Source organism: Sinohyriopsis cumingii, chromosome 1 (assembly GCF_028554795.1).
Source record: "Sinohyriopsis cumingii isolate HCF-2022 chromosome 1, ASM2855479v2, whole genome shotgun sequence".
NCBI lineage: Eukaryota > Metazoa > Mollusca > Bivalvia > Unionida > Unionidae > Sinohyriopsis > Sinohyriopsis cumingii.
In genome coordinates, this window is record NC_142961.1 from 80,471,869 (window position 1) to 80,495,763 (window position 23,895).

The 23,895-nt window shown below is 35.2% G+C and overlaps 1 protein-coding gene across 2 annotated transcripts in view; it reads left to right on the forward strand.

Moving 5' to 3' along the window:
• The window catches only part of LOC149807213 (SMC5-SMC6 complex localization factor protein 1-like), a 109,041-nt gene that overhangs the window by 10,728 nt on the left and 74,418 nt on the right, over positions 1–23,895 (forward strand). Inside the window, exons 2-5 of one of the 2 annotated variants that reach the window (XM_089963656.1) lie at positions 61–143; positions 5,131–5,300; positions 6,344–6,651; positions 16,158–16,341. In XM_089963656.1, coding sequence (XP_089819782.1) covers positions 5,172–5,300; positions 6,344–6,651; positions 16,158–16,341 — 621 coding nt within the window. In that variant the 5' untranslated portion in view covers positions 61–143; positions 5,131–5,171. The remainder of the gene's footprint in view (positions 1–60; positions 144–5,130; positions 5,301–6,343; positions 6,652–16,157; positions 16,342–23,895) is intronic. The other variant, XM_089963658.1, reaches the window with a different exon arrangement.

Below are 23,895 nucleotides of genomic sequence, written 5' to 3' on the forward strand. Positions count from 1 at the left end.
ACATTTTTAGAAAGAGCAGCATTTTGACCCATTTTTAAGATATATTTTTGAACATTTTAGCTGATGTGCCTTACCTGAAATTGAGTTTTGAATTGAGTGGTTCAGGTATGTAATCCAGATAGGAAGAAACATTGCCAGTAGGGGTGAGTATTGCCAGGAAAACATGTATTGCAATATATTGCAATACATCTTGTTTGTATTGCTATACATATCAATACATATTGGTCATTGACAACATTTTTTAAATTCTAACATTAATTTTGCTTATTTTGTACTGTAATGAGCAATTTCCTTGTATATAATGAAATCTAAACAAGAAAATAAAATCATGTTGCATTTTATTTCACTAAACAACCATGATATATGATAATTACTTACTCATCTCATCGGGGGCCCCGAGTGGCCGAGTGGTCTAAAGCGCTCTCCGTTACCGATCACTGCCATCTCACCTCTGTCTGTGTGGGTTCGAGTCTCGGATTCGGCCAATGTGGGTATGTGAGAAAGCTTGCCAGTAGCTTCTCGAGGGTCGGTGGTTCTTTCCGGGGATTTCCCGGGTTCTTCCTCCACCATTAATACTGGCCGCCATGTATAGCCTATCATGTGCTGAAAAATGGCGTTAAACCCTACAACAACAACAACTACTCATCTCATCATTGGACATTTATATTCCTACAACACAGGAATTACTCAGACTATACATTCAGAGAACGTTTATGAATTTCAACATGCCCCAATAACTTTGTCCATTTTACATAATTACGTTACCATAGATATTAATTTCATTATAATGCACAGTAATATTCAGACGAAAATAAACTGGTTTCCTGAATTAGAGCTATAATATGAACTATAACAAATATAATTTTATCTTTGTAAGATATTAGTTCTATGTGCAGAAATGGTATTTTGATGCAGTACTTTTCCAAAATGTTATTATGTTACTGTAAAATTGCCCTACTGTTATTTAAACTTCCTCAGAGTTCTTGTATGCTTTTCTGTGTTTGTCCTGATGATGGGTGGTGTTGCTATGACTAGGTGTGATATATACAATACTCCAGGATGACTGATGTCAGTATGGTGTTTGTAGGTTGTGAAAAGAATCAAATACTTCCTATTGCTACTGAGACTCACAAAGTAAAATATCAGAAATTTAATTTTGATTTAAATAAATTTAATCAGAAATTTAGTTTAGCAGATGTCATATTAGCTGGAAATACCTATTTTGAGTAGATTTGTGATTTCATTGAGGTTTTGTTGGCAGATTGGTAAATCAAAAGATTGGGGCCAAAATCAAAAGACTACCATATAATCTGAGAGACTTGGCATGTATGATCTTGCAAATGATAATAGCGGTTACTATGTACTTTAAGATGTCTTTAGTATTATAAATACTGAATTATAATCTGTTAGTAACACATACATGCTCATGATATCTCTTATTAAATGCTGCAATTTCTGCCAATTTTACATGCAATGAAAGCTTATATGGCAGAATTGTACCAGAGTATTGTAAGCTCTTTTTACATTATGTTCTTGGTTTTGGTCGCTGAAGGTTTATATTATGTGATGTTGATCACAATTGGTCCACTCTTACATTAGCCTTGAATAAATTTTGAAGACACTCTGGTGCAGTTCTGTATAGACATTTATATAAAAGAACTGCTTTGTGAAAATAAGTTCTTTCATATATTGTAAACTATTTTAGTTCTGTAAACAATGCTTTTGATGAATAATCAATAGATGCATCAAAACTAATGCCCTTTTCTGAAGCGTATAAATCTTCCTGATTCTTCTGAGTAAAGCAGTTTTGGATGAGAGTACTTTATCAAGCTTGTCAGTGTAATACATGTGTACATGTACATCTCATTGTAAATTATTATCCAAAGACACACCTCAAGGCTATTCATGTTTTACATTTTCAGACTGTCGATTATTTATTGTATGAGATAATTTTCATTTCCGTGATTTATGTAGTTTTTATGATGTTGCACAAATCGTCATTTTATTTTACCATCAATTACATCAGATTTCTTATTTGCCTTACTTAGAACTTTAAGGCAATAAAATATATTTCTATTTCCAGTCTGTTGTCAGTCCCTGTCTCTCATTGCAGACCCAAGAAGTTTTTCCCCATTGATAAAAAAAAAAAAATTAACATTAAATATATATATAGTAAATAAATACAAAATGACAGACCCACCCTAATTTTAAAACCAGTGCAATAGGACACATATATCTTTTGGGGGCTTAATAAGGTCAGAGAGATCGTGTTTGGATAAGTTCAGTATCTGAACGAATCATATACATTTGCAAGGCTGCATTAACAGAAATAAGAAATATGTATGATCAAGGGTACTGTTTGGTAAATTATAGCTAAACTTTATTGTCAAATAGAAATCATGCAAACAATACAAATGCAGCTGTGCGTTGTTGATTTATAAACTAAAATCCCAGGACAGGAAGCTCACAGCTGAAGAGGCTGATGATAATCATGGACACTCGTGTTGTGGATCTAATTTCTGTTCTAAATATTCACTTTTCCAGCAACATGTTTTAAGTTTGTATGACTTACTGCCATTCCTCATCATGTAAAATATAATTTGAACAATGGACAGTTATTTTAGGATACATAGAAATTGTAGAAAATTATGCAGTAGTCTTACTTGACTGTTGAAGAGCATATAATACTGGCAGAGTGAATATTTGTTAAATTAATAAATCAGTGATGTTAAAAACTGTAATGATATGTGTTTATCTGAATAAACAAAAGGCAGGTAAAGGTATTTGTGACCCCTCTTTAACTTTTGACCTGGTAGGGGTTGTTTGACCCAATTCTTGATTTCAGGAATGAGTTCTGCTGCATTATTTGGGTTCCCATGCTATTGGGAAAATGTTGGGAAAAATGATAATTTTTTCCCGACCGTGAAAAGTCCTGGAATTTTGCAAATATTGATGAAAGTCTGGAAAAATCCGGGAATTTTCCGCCACCACTTCACGCCTAAAACATACATGTAAATGAATCGTAACTAAACTGATCGTGAGTTAAATTTATTGAGTTCTGACCAGAATATTCAGAGGATGCAGTATGGATCATTTGGGTGCTTGCAGTAAACATATATCCTGTGTCAATCCAAATGCTCAGTGGATTAGATTCATCTAGTAGACTAATATTTTCAAAGTCGGCTTGATATCCGTATTTTTCCTTATGTGGAAGCTATGAAAACCATTCTAGCATCACAACAGGCAAACATTGTGTTGGCAAAGCATAGCAGCTTACCGGATGGCCTAGCAAACTTTAACCGTTAGGTCGAGTGATACATGCATGAAATCGATATGAAATTACTTATTTTCTCAGAAATTGTGAGTATTAAAATCGGAGTTGATGAAATGTGACCTGGTACTCGCGATTTGCATTGCTAGTCGCATGAGTACACAAATCTAGCAACTTGCATTTTCAAATGTTGTAGAGAAAAAATAAAAAACATTAAATGAAAGTCATATACTAGTTGTGATCAAAATACAAAAATGAAAGAACACAAAAGTTTTCCATATTTATATATTCCAAGAACACTTCTGGAGTTTTGTTGTATCACGGGACTACCACGTTGACATATGCTCTCTGCTTGATAAATCAGACTGGCCAGATTGCTGGTTTTTACAAAAAGTATCTGACTTTCATTTAATATAATTGAATTTCTCTACAATATTAAAATGGAGTTTGTTGTTGATATAACGTGACTAATGGACATACGATATCATCGTTTGAGATTCATGAAGTGACTAGTAATGCAAATGACGAGTTCCGGGTCAGGTTTCATCATTGCCTTAGTTTTGTTTAGTCTGTCAGTGGAATAAAAGAAAACAACAATTTTAATACTTGCCATTTCTGAGAAAATAACTCATTTTCTATCAATTTCATGCACGTATAAGTCGATACAACATAAATTTTCTAGGCCCGCTGGTAAGCGACTACCACATGTTGCTACTGCACGGTGGCGGCAAATTCCACATTTCCGATATATAGTTGCAACGACCCCACACCCCAACCTAAATGTCCAAATATGAAAAATGGGGTGGGAATATTTGGAGGAAACCCAGACTAGAAAATGGACTGCTATTTGTTTGCTAATCCAAACTTGTAGTCCAAATTGTTGAATCTCAGAGCTGAAATGAGAACTTGTCGTCCCTTGTATTATACATTAAAAAACTATTCGAGCCCTGTATCAATACAGGTTAGGGGACTGGTTTAACGAATTAAAAGAAGACAAGTTGATTTTACAGAAATTTCAGTCCTCGTTTATACAACAGTATATAATTTTGAAGATCTTTTGTCCAAATTTAATTCAATCCTTTTGAAAATGTTTATTAAATGATGGATTTTCAACCAGATCTTAAGGAGATTAGGTTGTTTGAAAGATCTTGCTTGGGATTTTATTGGCACAGATAAATTTAGGGTTAAGCTCTCTTTGTTACAAGACGAGGTTCTATTTGCATTTATTGCTTTTTATACTGTAATAGGAAATGTTTACTTTCTATAAGATGCATATATATATATATATATATATATTACTATAGAATTCTTTAGAATGAAAGGTTTGAAAGGAAACAAAACTAATGTAAGTTCATTATGTTGTTCCCACTTAGCAACATAATGCAGGTCAGCAAAATAAAGTTAGAATGTTTTACTTTGAAATGACTTTACATGCCAAATTTATAGGAATATAATCAAACTTGTTTTGTGTGATACATTTTGTGGTTTTGTACATCTTTTTTGGCTTAGATGTTTTGGAGAGTCTTGAAAGAGAAACATCTTAAGATTTAGAAAATGCATGTTTTATGATCTAAAATGTTCTTTAATTCCATTCAGTAATGGTCATATGTGAACCTTGAAATAATTTCATCCTGGAAAAATCATGGAAATTTATCTTTAGAAAAGCGCGGGAACCATGATGAAGCATTACATTCCCGTGATGAAGCATTACATATTTATCATCCACGATTTCCATTTGAAAATAAGTTTAATCTGGTATAGAGTCAGTTTTATACATATGTTCAGTGGCATCTTTCAAATTACTTTAATTTTACTCACTTGGGCCCCTTATTTGACGGGATTATCATTGTTTATTTCAGGAGAATACTAATTATCAGCAAAGAGGCCAGGATCAGCCATCATGACAGACAGGCTTAGGGGGCGTGAACAATCTAAGAAAATTTTCATTTTCTCATCTCTGGAGGAAAATGTGAGAAAAGAATGTGCCAGAAAGATCCATGAATTAGGGGGAGTGCATTTTAATATCAAGGTTTATATTTTTTTTAGCTAATTGTACACCAGAAAAGCATACAGTTGTCTTATTGTTTTCTGTATGTCCATTGACCATCCATTAGCCCAGGTACATTATCACTACTCCTAAACTACTTGGAGGATCGCTGTGAAACTTAACACACAAGTTCATCCCATGTTATAGTTGGCCCTCTGCAATCTGAGATTGAGTTTAACATTAAAGGTCTTGTAAACATGATAATACAAACAGATAGGAATGGATTTTATCTTATCTATTTGTGAATAAATCTGATGACTACCTTGAAGAGGCCGTGAGTGGCAAAGTGGTCTAAAGGTCTGACTGTTTCTGATCACTGCCATCTCGCCTGTCAGTGTGAGTTCAAGTCATAGATAGGCTCAGCTAAAGTGGATATGTAAGATGGTTTGCCAGTAGGTTCTTAGGGGTCGGTGCTTCTTCCCGGGATTTTCCCAGGTTCTTCCTTCACCAGTTACACAGGCTGCCATGAATTGTCTGTCTTGTGCTGAAAAATGTGTTATATCCTACAGCAACAGTAACAACATTACCTCGAATAATGCCACTTAAATAACTGTCTTATCATCCACCCATATTACTTTTTGATTTAACAACCCTTAACAAGTGTTATATTTTCACATTGTGTGTGTATAGTTGAATGATCTTCTGTGCATGACATCAGCTTTAAGGTCAGAAGTCATGAACAGAATATTTGTTCTACACTTACAGGTATTTTGTGAACATGTTAATTCAAGCATAAGAAAATAGTTTGTTACCAAATTTGGTATGTGGAAATTTCTGAAGAGTATCAGATGTTTCATTGCAATTTTACTGGCACACCATTTGCAAACCCCATTCTTTCCATGGATACATTATGATGACTGGGCAATCAGAACAAAATCATTTATTAAAACCTCAAATTTTAAACACTTAGCAATACATTTCCTGGTGGAAAAGTGAAAGTAGTACACCCTAGGTCTTAATATAGCATTGGATATGTGTGGCTGACGAAGCTTCTGCTGAATTTTACAGGTTGTTTTCCATTTCAGGGATTCAAAGCTATATGCACCCATATAATATGTGGGAAATTAACAAAAAGTGAGAAGTATTTAGGAGGCTGTGCAACAGGCAAGTGGGTTCTCCATCCAGACTACATTCTTAAATCTTACGAGGCAAAAGCTTGGCTGGATGAAGAAAATTTTGAGTGGTGCTTAGAAACAGGAGGTGACAAATTATTGGAAGATGAACTGAAAGCAGCTCCTAGGAGATGGCGATTTCTTTTGGGTAACAGAGGTGCCTTTGAAGGATGGAAGGTTGCAGTGTTGGCTGGGTCAATAAAAACCCCAGTGTACAAAAGGTAATTTGCAGCAGGTAAAATGAAGATAGGGCAGACATTATGAACATCTCTCTTACCAGTTTAAAGTCAGATGAGTAATATTGTGTCTATATATTTTTAACTCTCATATTTATAAGAACAATGTGACCTCTCCAGTGGCCTAAGTAGTGAGAACATCTGCCTCGACTGTGGGAGGTCGTGGATTTGAACTCCAGATGAGTCATACCAAAGACTAATAAAAATAGTACAAATAGCTCCCTCACTTGGTGCTCAGCATTAAGAGGTTTGTGTTATGACTGGTCATCCTGATGTCAGGATCATGTGACAGGGTGAGACATGATGCTACGTGTCTGCAGCATGATTCCCCAGTGTTAGACATCACTATAAACTGGCATGCTGCAGACATTGTAGTGATATGGCAGAAATCGTTCAAGCTATGGTTAAAATCTAAATCACAAACAGATGTAAGACCAAGTGAGCTAAATATATGGTACTACATCCAAAGTACATCTATCTGTGAATTTTTTTAAATTATCATTATAGAGGCCATATTTCTGCTCTGATTTTCATTAAACTTGGAATATAAACTTACATTATCGGGATCTCAAACAAATTTGATAATGAGATTGATGTAAATGAATGAGGTGATCTTTTTATCTGATTTGCTGATGTTTTTACCAATGAGGATGCCATATTTGTCATCAAAGTTTGATGAAACCCGGAATATTGGTTTATATATCAAGCTCTCAGCAGTGTATCCCCCAGAGGTGCAAGATTGTGAGTAAAAAATCCTCTTGGTGCCAGAACTGAGTAAAAAAAATCAAATTTGGTATAAAAACAAGGATTCAACTAAAAAATTTGGGGGTCTCTGAAGCACAAATGAGTATAAAGGGAAACACTGTCTTAGGTATGTTTGATACTAGGCAAGATTTATGTTAATGATGTGATCTTGCAGCTGATTGGTTCATCTTGTTACCATATTTATGCCATATTTTTAGTTGGATTTTGATTAAACTTGATTGTTATTATTAAGATCTCAGACATAATTAGCAAGAGCTGCATATAAATGAGAAGGTCCGGTATAGTATTGGCTGAACTTGTGATCAGGATATTTCTGCTCACTTTGAATATTGGTGTATATCAGTAAGGTCTGGGACATATTCCATAATGAGCAATGTCGACACATATTAATGCAGTGATCTGTCATTTGATTGGTTGAGCTAGTCACCACTCTAGAGACCATATTTCTGGTCTGATTTTAATCATTTTAGTCTACATGCTTATATCATTAAGACATACAGAACTGAAAAATGACAACTATTGTTCACATTTATTTTTAGCTCAAGTGGTCAAAGACCAAAAGAGCTGATGGGCAAACGTTTGTCAATTTAAAAATCTTGTTATCCCTGAAGAATATCAAAGGTTTTACACACCAGTCACCAGTCTTCATAGTTTGAATTACCCCCCCCCCTTCTTTTTTATTACATAATCCTGATGGTGTTGTAGAGTTGGATTGTACTTGTTCAGCTGGGGAGGATGATCAGATTGGCATTCATATCTTGCCATCTAACCCTCTGTTCTTGGGTAATGAGTCTACCCCAACCACTCATTCCACCCAAAGTGCCATGGATGTTCCCAGCCTTACTTTCAAGGTAGGGTAGATATGATAGGCCATGGAGTTGCTCCATCCCCTCTGGCCTTGGTCAGCAAATCTACTTTGTCCTAAGGTGACCTTTCTGTTCTGTTACATGTATGTTGGTGAACCAGGATTTCTGATTATAATCAGCTTCCTTCAGTAGCTCCACTTCCTATTGAGATCCTGAGTAATATCTATGCTTGGGATTATCAGGACAAGCTTGACTTTTTCCAGATAGGGTCTTAAGGTTTTATTTGGCTTCTACTAAAGGGACAAAGGCAGGATGGAAGCATCACTTCCTTCCTTATAATGAATCCAATGATATTTTGGTGGCCACCATTTCCAGGTGGATTGACCTTGAGAAGTACTTTTCTGAAGAAAGGCTAATGCTACATCTTCAACCTGTTTGAATCACTCATCTTTGTCATTGCACACTGCCTTCTCCCTTTACCATCAATCTTTGACATGTCTGGGTGAAGGCAATTTTTCTTGGGTCATATAGTGATGGCACAACCTTCTTCCAGTTTACATTAGTAAACACTCCTGATGTAAGGATAAGTGCAATAGTTTTCTATAATAGCCTTTTTTCGAGGCCATCAGGCTTCCTTCTGACTGGTAAATTCAGCTATGCAGTAATAGCAGGTATGTATTTCTGCTGTTAAAATTTTTACTTTTTATGAGTTCACCTGGTCATAGGTCAGAAGAACTTACAGGATCGTCTGTTGTCCATTGTCTGTTTGTCATCAATCATCTGTCTGTCCATTAGCACAAGTTCTTTATTTCCACTTGTTCTAAACTACATGGAAGATTGCTGTGAAACTTTACACACATATTCATCGCATGGTCTAGTTGGTCTTAAACGAAATTGATGCTGCCAGGACTGCCAATATGGCCACCACAGTAACCATCTTTGAAAACTTGTTATCACAGCTTTTTGTGAATGGATGCTCATATCAGCATGGTGTTTTCACTAGAATACTTATTATAATGCCTAGCTAATTGAAAATGAAACTCCTCTGATGTCCAGAGTGGCTATCTTGAAAATCTTTTTATTGCTTGTCCTCCTGAACTGAAAGTCATATTGAAATGGGGTTTTCACAGAAGACTTTCAGTGATGTCTACTAAATGAAAATGGTGCTGATGTGATGGCCAGAATGGCGATTTGGAAATCTTTTTCCCTAACTAGATGGTCATATCAACTGAGGTTTTCACTATGATGTCTACTTGGTCCTAAATGAAAATAAAGCTGATCTGAAGTCAGACATGGCTGCCACATGGGCCATCAAATTCTCCTGAATGAAAATTAATATTTTCATGGGGTTTTCACCAGAAGACTTCTTTTGATCTATTTGGTCCAGAATGAAAATGGTGTCGATCTGATATCCAGTATGGCTACTGCAGGGACCCTCTTGAAAATATTATCATTAGTTCTCCTGAATGGAAGATTGTATCAACATATGGTTTTCGTTTAATGATGTCTTGGTGCAATTTGGACATTCAATATGTCTGCCACAGTGGCCATCTTAAAAAATGATTATCACTATTTCTTCAGAATGAATGGTCATATTAAAATATGGTTGGCACTGTAGAACTTGCGATATCTTGTTGATTTTAAATGTAATTGGTGCTGATCACACACACACTGGAGCAAAGGTCAGTCCATTTTTTCTGCCTATACCGCCCTCCTCCTAGTAGAAAAAACGAGCTGGCTGACTCTCTTTTTTTGGAGCAGTTTCCGAATCTCCTGGACTATGGCAATTCGATAGGTGGCAACCTGATTATTTTTGGAGATTTCAACTTTCACTTTGACTGTTCCGGAAACTCAAATACATAAAAACTCATAGATTCCATTAATGTTTTCAACCTCAAACAGTCAGTTAACCAATCCACCCATAAACATGGTCACATTTTAGAGTGGATTCTTCATAGACCTGATGATAACATTCTACAGTCCTTCCTTGTTATCCCATGACCTTACATCAGATCACCTCTGCATTATATGCCATCTTGACGTATCAGTCCCTAACCCTCCACCTTTATCTGCTACTAAGAGAAACCTCCGTATGATAAATAGAACCAAATTAATGCACGACATCCAAGCTAACCTAACAACTTGCTTACCTCCTACTGCAGAACAACTCGATAACTGTCTGCGTTCATTACTTGACAAACATGCCCCAGCTACCAAGTGCAGAGTATCAATTCAAAAGTGTTCTCCATGGTATAGCAGTGTTAGGGTCCAGCTTCGCACTGCTAAAAGAGACCGCCGTAAAGCTGAGAACTCTGGCTTTCCACCAGACTCACTATTCATAAGCAAATCTATGAAGTCGCTAAGAAGAATGTCACAAATATAGTCCATGCAGCAAAATCAGCCCACTACACTACTAAGATCATGGAAAGTTCCAGCTGCAAAGAGCTCTTCGAGATTACTAACAAGCTAATGTCAAGGAAAAAATCAACACCACTTCCAACTACCTTCTCTCCAGTCGACCTTCCGGACATGTTTGCAAATTTCTTTCATGACAAAGTACAAACCATTAGAGATAAGCTTGACACCACAATTTCAATTGACTCATCGTCACCATACAGTTGGGATACAGAATTTGAGAGGCAACCATTAGCAGCATTTGAACCTGTCTCTATGGATTTCGTACGTACAATCGTGATGAAGATTGCTTCAAAGTCGTGAACTTGATCCAATTCCAACATCACTGCTGCTTGAGTGCTTAGATCCAGTATTGTCTTCACTAACTGATGTTATTAATACCTCTCTCTCATCCGGGGAATTCCCATCATTTTTCAAAACTGCCATTGTAAAGCCTCTGCTGAAGAAACCAACACTAGACCATAACGATTTAAAGAACTACTGCCCAGTTTCTAATCTCCCATTCATATCAAAAATGTTAGAAAAGGTTGTTCTATCCCAGCTTGTATCTCATCTGAATTCAAACAGTCTTTTTAGCAATGTACAATCTGCATATCGCCCTTGCCACAGTACTGAAACTACTCTTCTAAAAGTAGTTAATGACATTCTCTCTGCATTGGATAGCGAAACAATTACAGTCCTCACCCTCCTTGATTTGTCTGCAGCATTTGACACAGTAGACCATGATATATTACTTCACCGTCTCCAGCATGTATTTGGCATTCATGATACAGCCTTACTGTGGTTCAAGTCCTACTTGGTCAACAGGACACAAAGTGTATTTGCAAATGGAATACACTCCAGCCCAGTTGATTTATGTTGTGGTGTTCCACAGGGGTGTGTTCTTGGACCTGTTCTTTTTATTCTGTACACTCAGTCGCTCTCAAGTGTCATAGATCATCATCCAGTGTCTCACCAATTGTATGCTGATGACACCCAAATATACAAATCTAGCCACCCAACTGAAGTTGATGCTACCATCCAGGGTGTAGAGAGGTGCATTTCTGATGTGAAATCATGGATGACACGTATGAATGATGATAAAACTGAGGCCATTCTGATCACAACAAAAAGACTTTCTCATTCACATCCTTTACCTCAAACAATAAATATCAGCAACACCAACATTAAATTCACACAATCAGTACAAAACCTAGGTGTTACTCTGGACAGTACTCTCACATTGCACCAAGATATCATGAACATATGCAAGGCTGCATATCTTGAGCTGAGACGCATCAGCTCAATTTGCAAATATCTTTCAGTTGATGCCACTAAAACACTTGTGTGTTCATTAGTACTTTCAAGACTGGACTATTGTAACTCAATTCTGTCTGGTTCATCTCAATATCTACTCCAGAAACTTCAAAAAGTTCAAAACACAGCTGCTCAGATCATACTTAGAGTACCACTATCAGAGCACACCTCTCCGCTGCTCTGTACCCTACACTGGCTATCCATTCAATCCAGAATCAAACACAAAATTTGTTCTCTGTGCTACGTTTCACTGTCGGACTCTAGTCCAACATACCTATCCGACCTCACCCATGTGTACACACCAGCAAGATACTTAAGCTCCTCTTCTGACAATCGTATACTCATTATTCCCACTATGAAAACAAAGTCATATAGACAGCGTTCTTTTGCATACCAGGGCCCAGCAACGTGGAATGAATTGCCCACTGAACTTAGACACAAAGACACAGTGATCACATTCAAGAGGGCTCTCAAAACTCACTTATTTCGACTGCAAGAACAAACTTAAAGACCTAATAATGTTTCCTACCTGAAATATTCTCAGCATGTTTTTTATTTTTTAATGTTTTTCTAATTCATGGTGTTTGTTTTTGTAATAATATTATGATATGTTTTTTATCTTATAGGTGTTGTCTAATGTTGTAAAGCGTTTAGAGCTTCTAAAGATTAGGCACTATACAAAGTCCTCATTATTGTTATTATTATCAGACTTTTATTATTACTGCCACAATGGCCATGTTGAAAATCTTATTACTACTTCTCATAGTTGGTCGGTCTTATCAACATTGTGCTTGTACCAGAAGACTTTATATGATGGCATGGTGGTACTGAATAGAAATTGTGCCAGTCTGATATTGAATATGCTTACAGTGGCATTAATCTTGAAAATCTTGTTATTTTCACTTCACGAGAATAGAAAGTCATATTAACGTGGGGTTTCCACCAGAAGATTTATTTAGATGTACTGTATGAAAATAGTGCAGAGTTGACATCAGATATGTCCACCACAGTAGCTAATTTGAAAATCTCTGAAGAATATCACAGATGGTTTTAACACACTGCTGTTAACAGACAGAAATGGTCTCATCTTGAATTTATAAAAAATTATATCAGTCAGGGGAGTGTCAGTCTCTTTGAGTGACTTTTCTTTTGGAGTTGAACTAATATTAACTTTGTAATACTTTCCTTCTACTGTTGCAAAGATTACACATCCCAGTGCTCTTTGATGTCCTGTAGTCTTTTTACAAGTCAGAAGAGAAAGGTATTCCATACTTTGGATGTGACTGGGAGTCAGACTGGGATAATGTTCTTTTGAATTCAGGCTCTTTAGTTTAGTTTGGATGACGGACTATGAGTCCCAAAAAAGAAAAACATTGCAGTGGTAGCAGGTAATTATTACATAAAATTAGTTGACTGTTGAGTTTTTTAATCCCCAGAAAATTAATTTTCATGATAAAGGTTACTTTGTTCATTATTATATCATCAAGAATAAGCTGAAGAGTGATATTCTTTCTTTCAAGTCAGCCAGTGTTAGCTTAATACCTTTTTAGTGGACAGTGGTCAGTCAGGAATTACATGTACAGTTCCTATTGGGCATTGAAATGTGCTGAGTTTCAGTGTTATTTTTTTTCACCAATGTTTCCAAATAAGTGTAAAACTTTTTGGAAATTAAGAAATGGGAATAAGGGAGTTTTCAATTGGGCAGAGAAATTTAATAGGTTATATTTTCACTTAAAATTTGCTATTTGTGGTGGCTGTATCTTGTTTTTGTTTTGGGTTTAACACCATTTTTCAGTACAAGATAGGCTATACATGGTGGCCAATATAACTGGCATAGGAGCAATCTGGAAAAACCCAGGTAAGAACTACTGACCCATGAGAAGCTACCAGCAAGCTTTCTCACATATCAACATTGGCCAAGCCTATGACTCCAGCTCAGAGTAGATAAAGAAGTTCTACCAGGGAGACTTGTTTAAAATAATTTAAAATGTAAAGCAGTGTATTAGTAGCAGTCAGTACAATTAGAAATGGATTTTATTGCCTTGGGAAACACAAAGCTAGGCAGTTTCAGGTGATGTACAAGGAATTTTGGGTAGATATGTGTTCAGCTTCTGTGTAATACTGTACAAATTTCAAACAAAATACAAAAACACTGAATAAGAAGATAATCTGCATTTAAAATGTAAAAGCCAAACTGATATACAAAAACTATTTATTGTACAGTAAATACAATCACATCTATTGCATATTCTCATTTCACACCTAAGTTTGCATAAAACTAAGCATTTCTATTCGGTTTTGAAAGATGACGGTGTGATGGATGTCAAGGAAAAATTACTTGCTACTGCAATATGGAGAAGACTATTTTCCATATCGGGCCCAAAAAATTTTGTTTCTGGTCGGCCAACCCAAGTAATCTTTTCCCCCAGAGCAGAAAAAAAATCCAGAAATTGGTTTGTGTATCTGAGTTGGTTTTGACCATTACTTGAAACACTTAGTACATTATATATACTAATCATTATAATATGTTTTTAAAAAAAATACATACCATTCTACCGTACTTTTAAAACCAGTGCAAAATAAAAACATTTTGTTTTTGTTTTGGCCTCAGCACTTGCTAACTGGGTCCACCCATTTGTTCTATGCTGTTTATATATATATATATATATATATATATATATATATATATATATATTTAGGCATTTAGTCTTGGATTAATTCTAATTGTGAGCCCACCATTTGTACAGGTAAGTTTGAACTTAGTTTTGTTTCCCAAAGATTCAGTGACATTAGGTACATTATGGACTTATCATTAATTTGGCATTGTTGGCTTAATTGCTATACTCTATGTAAATATGGTTTATTCATATGTAACCATCTACTCTTTTTAGAAGAGAGTTTATGCTGCCACTATGGTCGTAATATTGGCTTAATTGCTATACTCTATCTAAATATGCATTTTGTTCATGTTATTTGGTGGCAAATTATTTTATTATTATTTACACCAACTTAAAATGGAGAAGCTGGTGAAATTTAAGAAGTTGGTAACTAACCTGATAAGCAATATTTGCTTGAAATGTATCTTCATCAGTGGATAAAAGGCACACGAGTTTAACTCCAGACAAAAATATTCAAGTCATTATGTTTTTGTTTTTTTTCATTTTAAAACTTATGTTTTATTATATTAAACTCATCAAATGATGAAACCAGCAATTATAAGTATAATTTGGGGGGGTTTGGAGCAAAAAATATGACGGCATGTACTTTGTAGAGTCTGTGGTTAAGGGGTAAACATGTGCCTATCTTCTAAATTCTCATGAAAATATATCACACATACACAGATATTTGATGCAAAAGTCAACCCACTAATAATTGATTGATTTCTCTCTCTCTCTCTCTCTCTCTCTCTTTACCTTGTTTTTTTTAAAATCACTACCATTAAACCTAATACATTTTGTGAAGCACCTAAATATTTTGATGGGATTCTTTGCTTGGAAATTTCATCTCAATCACTACTTATATGTCAATGTTTTTTAGTGGTCAAGTCTTAGAATGGTGAAAGGCATTGTGTACAGCTTGAAAATTGAATTTTGTAATGTATGTTGTTGCTCATCTGACCAGTAAGTTACATTTGATGTAGTGGACATCCTCTATTACATAATCTTACTGCTGTTACTTTCTGATGGCTGCAATAAAACTGAATCCATACACTACGTGCCATGACGTGGACATCCTTGATGACCACTATATTGGCTCCATGATAGACAACAACAATGGATTGATGTCTGCAGCGAAAATGTGAATTTGCCTGAACCTGTGATGTTTTCGTTGTATGCATATTTGTGAGGTAATCTTGTTTCTAATAGCAGAGCTTATTGGCATTCTTTGAGTTCACTTCTTAGATAATGGTAAGTAAGACCTGTACATATTAACAAGCTGTTCTTGCATCTGAATGGCAGGACTTTAACTCCCATCCTATTTGTATAAATAGATTTTTTAAAATGGTTTATTCATATGTAACCATCTACTCTTTTTAGAAGAGAGTTTATGCTGTCACTCTGGTCGTAATATTGGAGAATTAAAGTACATTTGACATGTTGGTCAGTGTTAGGCAGATTTGCATTCTTGTTGTAGTCAAGGAATTTTTGGGAACATGAATAAAGTTTTCTGTGATTCATTATTTGTATGCAAATAATTCTTTCTTTGTAGGCTTCTGATTTCTGGAGGAGCCGAGGTGTTCAGCCTGACGCTTCCTGTCAGAAACCCAGAGAGAGTAGCCAACACCCTGACATACCTATTTGTCAGTCAGCAGAATGTTGGATATGTCTCTCATCTCACGGATTATGGAGTTCTCTGTCTGAAGCCAGAGTTTATTGGAGATTATTTACTGAAGGTAGGATATCACCTACCATTTGACACTGTACTTTTTTGTATAAGACTGATAAATTCAGCAGCTAAGACCAGTCTATTTTGGCTCAAAATATAATCACCAGTGAATTGCAGAGAGTGATTGAGATGAAATATAAATTTCCAAGCAAAGAAAACCATTCCTCATTTTCTGAAATAATTACAAAGATTTAGTGAAATTTCTGAATTCCAAATTGACATAATTCATGCAAACTAAATTTAAAGGGATAGAGTTTTGAAAAGTTTTATGTGTGGACACAGCAAGAAAAGTACTTGGCATAATTATAATGCACTGGTACATTGAATATAGTTTCTGAATGTAAAACACATACTATAAAAAACAAAAACCAGTTTAAAAGACCATGGTTTATTCATGAACATTCTAATGTTTAATATGGCTGCAATAGTAGCATCTTGAAAATCTTGTTCTTCCTACTCCTGAATGGATAGTCTTGTCAGGATGGGGTTTTCAGCTTCTTATGAGGTCTAGCTGATGCTGAATAAAAATGGTGCCAATCTGATGTCCAATATGGCCAATACAGTGTCCACCATGGCAGCCATCTTGTAAAATCTTGTTATGACTCTGCTTTAACATAAAGTCATTTTGATATGGAATTTTCACCACAAGACAATCAAAATGTCCAGTTGGTCTTAAATGAAAATGATGGTAATCTGACATCCAGTATGGCTTCCAGAGTGGCCATCTTGAGAATCTTGATATTGTTACTCTTGAATTGAAACATGTTTCATGAAAATATTGTTATTTCTACTCCACTCTATATAGATGTCTGCATCAACATGGGGTTTTCAGCAATAGACTTTTTAATATGATACCTAGTTAATCCTTCAAGAAAATGGAGTGTTGTACACCCAATATGGCAGCCACAACAGCCATCTTAAAATCTGTCTGTTGCTACTCTCCTGAACAGATCGTCATTATAATAGGGTTCTCACCAAGTCCTACATGAAAATTTTGCCATTCATTCACCCATTATGGCTGCCATGATGACTGTCTTAAGATTCTTGTTGGCACTACTCCTCTTGATGGATGATCATTAGGTCATGAAGTTTTCACCAAAATACTTCTAATTAGGTCTAATTTGTCCTGAATGATAATTGTGTCAAGCTGGCATCCAGTGTGTACCAGATCAGCTGATTTGAAAATCTCATTATTACTGAAGAATATTAGAGATATCTTTAATACCTGGCACTTAAAAGGAAGAAATGGTATTGTCTTGAACTACTAGAAATTCTCTTAACTTCTTGACTAAAGTTTAAAGGTGTTTCAGATTTGTTAAAATGATGCCGATACATTATCAAACACAGCCACTATCAAAGACTTTACTCAGAATCAGAAAGGGGACCAAATTTGATAGAAAGGCTTCTGGTAATAAGGGCTTTCAGACTTTTACAACTTATGCCAGCTCACTGTCAAATATGGTTACCATTATGCAGATTGAAAAATCCTAAGAACAACTTTTCTTTAAAAAGATGCCTACGTTATTTACCATATATATTTGGACACTATATGTTGGGACACCTTAAGTAAATTTTTTAAGTAATTTTTTTTGTGCACAGTATGTTCTGGGACAAATATTTTGTTTGAGTCCTAAATTTTGGGACACCTTTTCAGTCATAATATTGATTGGTAAAATAAATAATAAAGGGTATCAATTGTAGGTTTTGAAAATGATATTGAAAACTTAAATGTCCAAAAATGGCACAAAAGCTTAAATTTTATTTAAAATAGTAATATATAAAAATGGTCATTGTTTGTTTACACCTTTATCCATTCTGCAGACATTTGAAGAACAAAATTTAGAGGCAGTATTGGAAACTCTAGATGTCTGCAGTATAGTGGCCCCCCTCGTGAATGGCCCCACTGACCAGCAGCCACCCACTTTTTATAGCTAGAATCCCTTGGCACTGTCAAGTTTGTGTTCAAAAGCACCCCTCAAGAAAGACAGCCCTTCAAACGCGACCAGCAGCCATCATATTAGTGCAAACAGTGTAAAATTTACCCCTCACAAGTGGCCACATTTTATTTTAATATGTGTCCAGAATCAATATTTAATTCATTCAGTATGGTAAGTAATCCGATTATCTTTACTGGTGTCTGTTTCCCGTCGTCAGGTTTGAATTACTGAAGGAAGTGTTGGCTAAAGTATATACACCACTAAGGTTAATTTTATATCCAGGGTTCCCATGATTAACAGGAAAGCATGAAAAAGTCAGGAGAAATGAAAAAATTTTCCCACCTTGAAAAGTCCTTGATTTTGGCAAATATTGCCAAAAGTTGGGAAAAACCTGGGAATTTTCCTCCAACTTGATGCTTGAAACTCAAATCAGTTACATAATTGAGTTGTAACTGAACTGATCGTGAGTTAAATTTATTGAGTTCTAACCAGAATATTGGGAGGTTGCAGTGTGGATCATTTGGGTGCTTGCCATAAATATATTTGGTGAGACAATCCAAATGCTCAGTAGATTAGATTCATCTGGTAGACTTTTTGTTTCACAGACAGTAAGATATCCATATCTTTTTTTATATGGAAGTTATGAAAACCAGTCTGGCAAGAGGAGAACATGGTGGGGTTAAAGCATAGCCGCTTAGCAGATGGGCTAGCAAGCTTAAACGTTGTTAAATCGAATTATACCTGCTTGAAACCGATATGAAAATTATTTTCTCAGAAATTGCGAGTATTAAATTTTTTATGTCTGTAATCTGCTGAAAGACAATAAAACTAATGCATTGATGAAATTTGAGCTGGTAATAGCGATTTGAATTGCTAGTCGCATGAGCACACAGAATCTCACAACCATTATTTTCGTATATTGTAGAAAAAAATATTAAATGAAAGTCGTGTACTGATTGTAATAAAGATACAAGAATGAAAAGAGCACACAATTCTCTACATATATTCTGAGACTTTCTTCCGGAGTTTTGTTGTATCACGTGACTACCACTGCATATGAAGTAGGGATACAGACTACACTGCTTGATGACTCTGACTGGCAAAGTTTCTTGTAGTTCTCGAAATAAATATCTTGAGAATTATGTTTTTTTCTGGTTTTGACAAAAGGTATCAGACTCTTATTTAATATATTTGAAATTTTGTACAATGTCAATAAAAAGGAGTTTGTTGTGAAGTCATGTGACTATTAACACAAATGGCGAGTACCCAGTCAGGTTTCATCTATGCAGAGTTTCATCTAGTCTGTCAGCTGATTAAAGACATAATGAATATAATACTTGCCATTTTTGAGAAAATAAATAATTTTCCTATCAATTTCATGCAGGCATAAGTCAATATAACATAGATTAAATTTGCTATGCCTGCTGGTAAGCTATCTTATGGTGGCGGCAAATTGCAAATTTCTTTTATGTAATTGCTCTGAACCCACACTCCAGCCTAAATGTCTGAATGTGAAAAAATGGGGTTGGAATATTCGGAGGAAACCCGGATTAGAAAAATCTCTGAGCTGAACTTTGGTGCGGAACTATTACATGGTGAAGCATTGGTTTCAAATCTTAAATAGAACGCAGGAGAAATGGGAAATAGTCGTCCCTTTTATTATATATTAAGAAACAATAAGAGCCCATGTAAAAATACAGGTTTTGGGACTGGTTTATTGAACTACAAGAAAAGTTGATTTTACAGAAAAATCGGTCCTTATTTATACAACAATATATAATTTTGAAAGTCTTTGTCAAAATTTAAATCAGTCCTTTTGTAAATGTCTTTAAATGATGGAATTTTTAACCAAATCATCTTAAGGAGGTTAGGTTAGTTGAAAAATCATGTTTGAGATTTTTATTGGCATACATAAATTCAGGGTTAATCTTTTTTCCTTACAAGATGAGATTCTAATACTTTACGTTTATTGGTTTTTTTTTCATACTGTGACAGGAAATGTTTACTTTGCATAACATGCACACATATTGCCCTAGAATTTTTAAGAATTAAAGGTTTGAAAGGAAACAGAATAAGTTATGCTTATTATGTTGTTTCCACGTAGCAACATAATGCAGGTCAGCAAAGTAAAGTTAGAATTTGTATTCTGTACATTGAAATGGCTTTAAATGCCAATTTATAGGAATATAGTCAGATTTGTTCTGTGTGACTTATTTTGTGGTTTTATACATGATCATCCTTTTTGACATATATGTTTTCGAGTCTTGAAAGAGAAACATCTTCTGATTTGGAAAATGCATGTTTTATAATCCAAAATGTTCTTTAATTCCATTCAGTAATGCTCTTATGTTAACCTTGAAAAATTAATTTCATCCTGGAAAAGACATGGAAATTTATAATTAGAAAAGCGTGGGAACCATGTATATCATTAACGCTGATGTTTACAGGAAATGGGGTTAGCAATGTTGTAATAGTTTTGGGTTTCATACAGCGGTTGAGTTATTTTCTTTGATGATTATGATTGGACATAATTATCAAGATCATAACATGGTCAGCATAGGCTAAATATAGATTTTGTGGATTAACACACAGAATTAAACTTGAACAATATAAAGGTACCAGACAAAGACTGAATAATCATGGGACAGTACATGTATAAATTTCTTTATAAACAAGGCATTTCGTCGACTCTCCAAAAATGTTGTCTGCATAATTAAGTTGCAGTACTGAACAATTGGCAACATAGGAATAAATCGTTACAAAACTTTAACATATCAAATAAATGGAGAATTAATACTTTAGAAGAAAAAGTAAATGTTATTCTTCAACTTGATGATAATGGGTAGAGTTAAAGAGTTTTTGCCAAAAAAAATTATGTTGGGAAGACTCAACTATACAACATTGTAACAGATAAGGAGAATATTCTGTGGCAGTGGGAAAATGGTGTAAATGGAAAGCGAATTACAGAGTAAAACCTGTTATGAGAGACTGTCTCTTCTGCCAACAAAACGTGGTCTTTCAAGACAGGTGGTCTCTCATAGCAGATTTGTACAAAAAGACCAGTTTCCAAGGTCCAGTTTCAGAAAAATTTTAAGAAAAATAACCACAATCACTGTACATACATTCTATTCTTTATTAATAGTTCTTGCTGAAATATTGAATGCATTCATCTAAAAACAAAATTATACAGCAATAAAGATATACTTCTATCATTAAACATGAAATCACATTTACATTTGAAGATCACATATTTTAGCATATGAAATCGTTTCTGAATTACTCATTTACCTTTATTACAACCTAAACTTGTTTTTCTGACATTTAAACCGCTTTTTGCGGGTGGTCTGCTCTTTTTCACTTCTTTCAGTTACAATAATTATTTTCTCCAGCCTTAAAATTTGTCTTTTTTTGTTGGAGGTTTGTCCATTGTTATTAAGGTTCAAGGTGTTAAAATTATTAGTGCTCAGTTGTAATATCAAATATAAAGACGGTTTTGATTGGGCCATGGGAAAATGTGAAAAATCTATACATGTGCATTGCATATCTGGCAATTAATGAAATAAACGAAACAATTATCTCATCCAGAAACAGAACCATTTACTCAGAGACAAAAGTCAGTGGCTTCATTCAAAGATGACATACAGGATTAACTCAATAAGCAAAGTGTGTAACCTGGTCACACCAGCTTGAATAGACGACGGCTTTGTGCTTGGGATGTAATCACTTAACATCGGGAGGAAAATACAACAAACATCACAAGTCTTGAACACTATCTATCGAATCCTGTTTATGATTCTCTCTTGCTAGTTTAATAGACAATGATCTTATTCACCCCTGGCAATACGGATTAGCTCTATAGACAAACAATATATGTGACCACTATGTCAACTTTGGCACTACAACGGCAATTTGTGGCATGTACATTAGCCTGGTTTATGGATTGTAGCATCTATCGCTGTTTGTTTTTGATCAGAGCAATTATTACTAATCAAGTGGTCATTGTAACAACTGATTATACATAGGTCAGTGGTGTCTGTCTTTTCTCACGAAACAGTCTTTGATAGGGATGCTGGCTCTTACGATAAAGCCAGGAAGCAGGCTAAGTGCAGGAATACTTAGTCTGGTTCCCTGGTTTTTATGCTCCCTGCGTTGCTCACCCCTATTCGAATAGGAGAGAACAACACAGGGAGCATACGAAGCAGGGAACCAGACTAGGAAATAATCGACATATACTTTAGACTGGTTTACGACATAAACTATAAAACACTATAGGCATAGCTAAAAAATTGAGTCATTGGTAGGCAGTCTTTTGTTTAAAAAAATTCAGCTTAGAACAGTATGAGCAGTCGTTTTTACAGGGATTAATTAAAGGTCAGTGGAGTTTATCCTCATTTTGCGATCGTTCATAGCAGTGTCAAAATGCAATGTTTGCCAAGAATTTGTGGTCGCTGGTCACGTTCAGCAGGTGGTCGCTCATAACAGCATTATATAATAATATTGATCCGTGCATTACGATTGTGGTTGGAAATGACAGGTGGTTGCTTATAGCAGTTTTTACCATATTTTAAATGCCAAGCAATGTATGTACAAAGACTTAAATGACATTTTTGAATGGATTTGCCATGCACAGTTCAACAATAACCTACTTGCATTTCATGTTGAAGAGTAAGAGCTGGTAATGTATGTTAATTTGAAATTAGTCAGTTCTTATGACAAGAAGAACCTTTTAATAATTAGCACTACTTTTAAATGAAGATATTAAATGCTTTGAAGTTATTTGTAGCTTCTTATTACATATACATACTTGTCACAAATATAGTCCCCCCTTTGGAAAAGCCACTCATCTTATACGGCCACTTTCCAGGTGCGGGGGGGGGAGGACTGTATAAGAGAGGGGGGGCACTGTACATACAAATCACTGTAACTTCAAACCTTTTTATGTTTTCATGCCACTATTTACATACAGACATGTTGTCTTCCAGGTTGGTTTTCTTTGTAAATAATATAGCCTTTCTATTTATATCATAAGTTTAAACTAGGGATTTATTTCTCTCTACCAGATGTGTTTATTCACCACTCACGCTTTGATTGTTTGCCACCTTGTTTTCATAATTGATACAAACATGCATTGATGTCTGCTTTGTAAATAGCGTACACAGCATTAATTGTCCTCAGGATTACATTTGTAACCTGTGCTAGCAAAAATATTGTCATTTGCACTCACAGTGAATGGTAATTTATAAACTGTATCAACTACTAGTTTTTATGACGGAGTTTTAGAATGTTTAGTTATACTGCTGCAAAAAACTTTGTGCACCTGCATTTTCATGGTTATACATAGCCTTTTTAGTTACAAAGAGAGCAACCTTGTTAACTGTTGCATACAGAAAGATCTGATGGAATGGCGTACATGTACTTAGTGTGTTGGGTTCAATAATCATATTTCTTTTGTTCATTTCATGCCTTCAGGATGAACTAGATTTGAAAGAGGAGCTCTCTTGAACCTTGAACTAGAACTACCATATACATCTGTGCCACTTGTCTTAATGTTTATCAATATTTATACCATAACTTGGAGGGAACTATGACGCATTAACATGGTGGTAACAACTTGATTACATTCA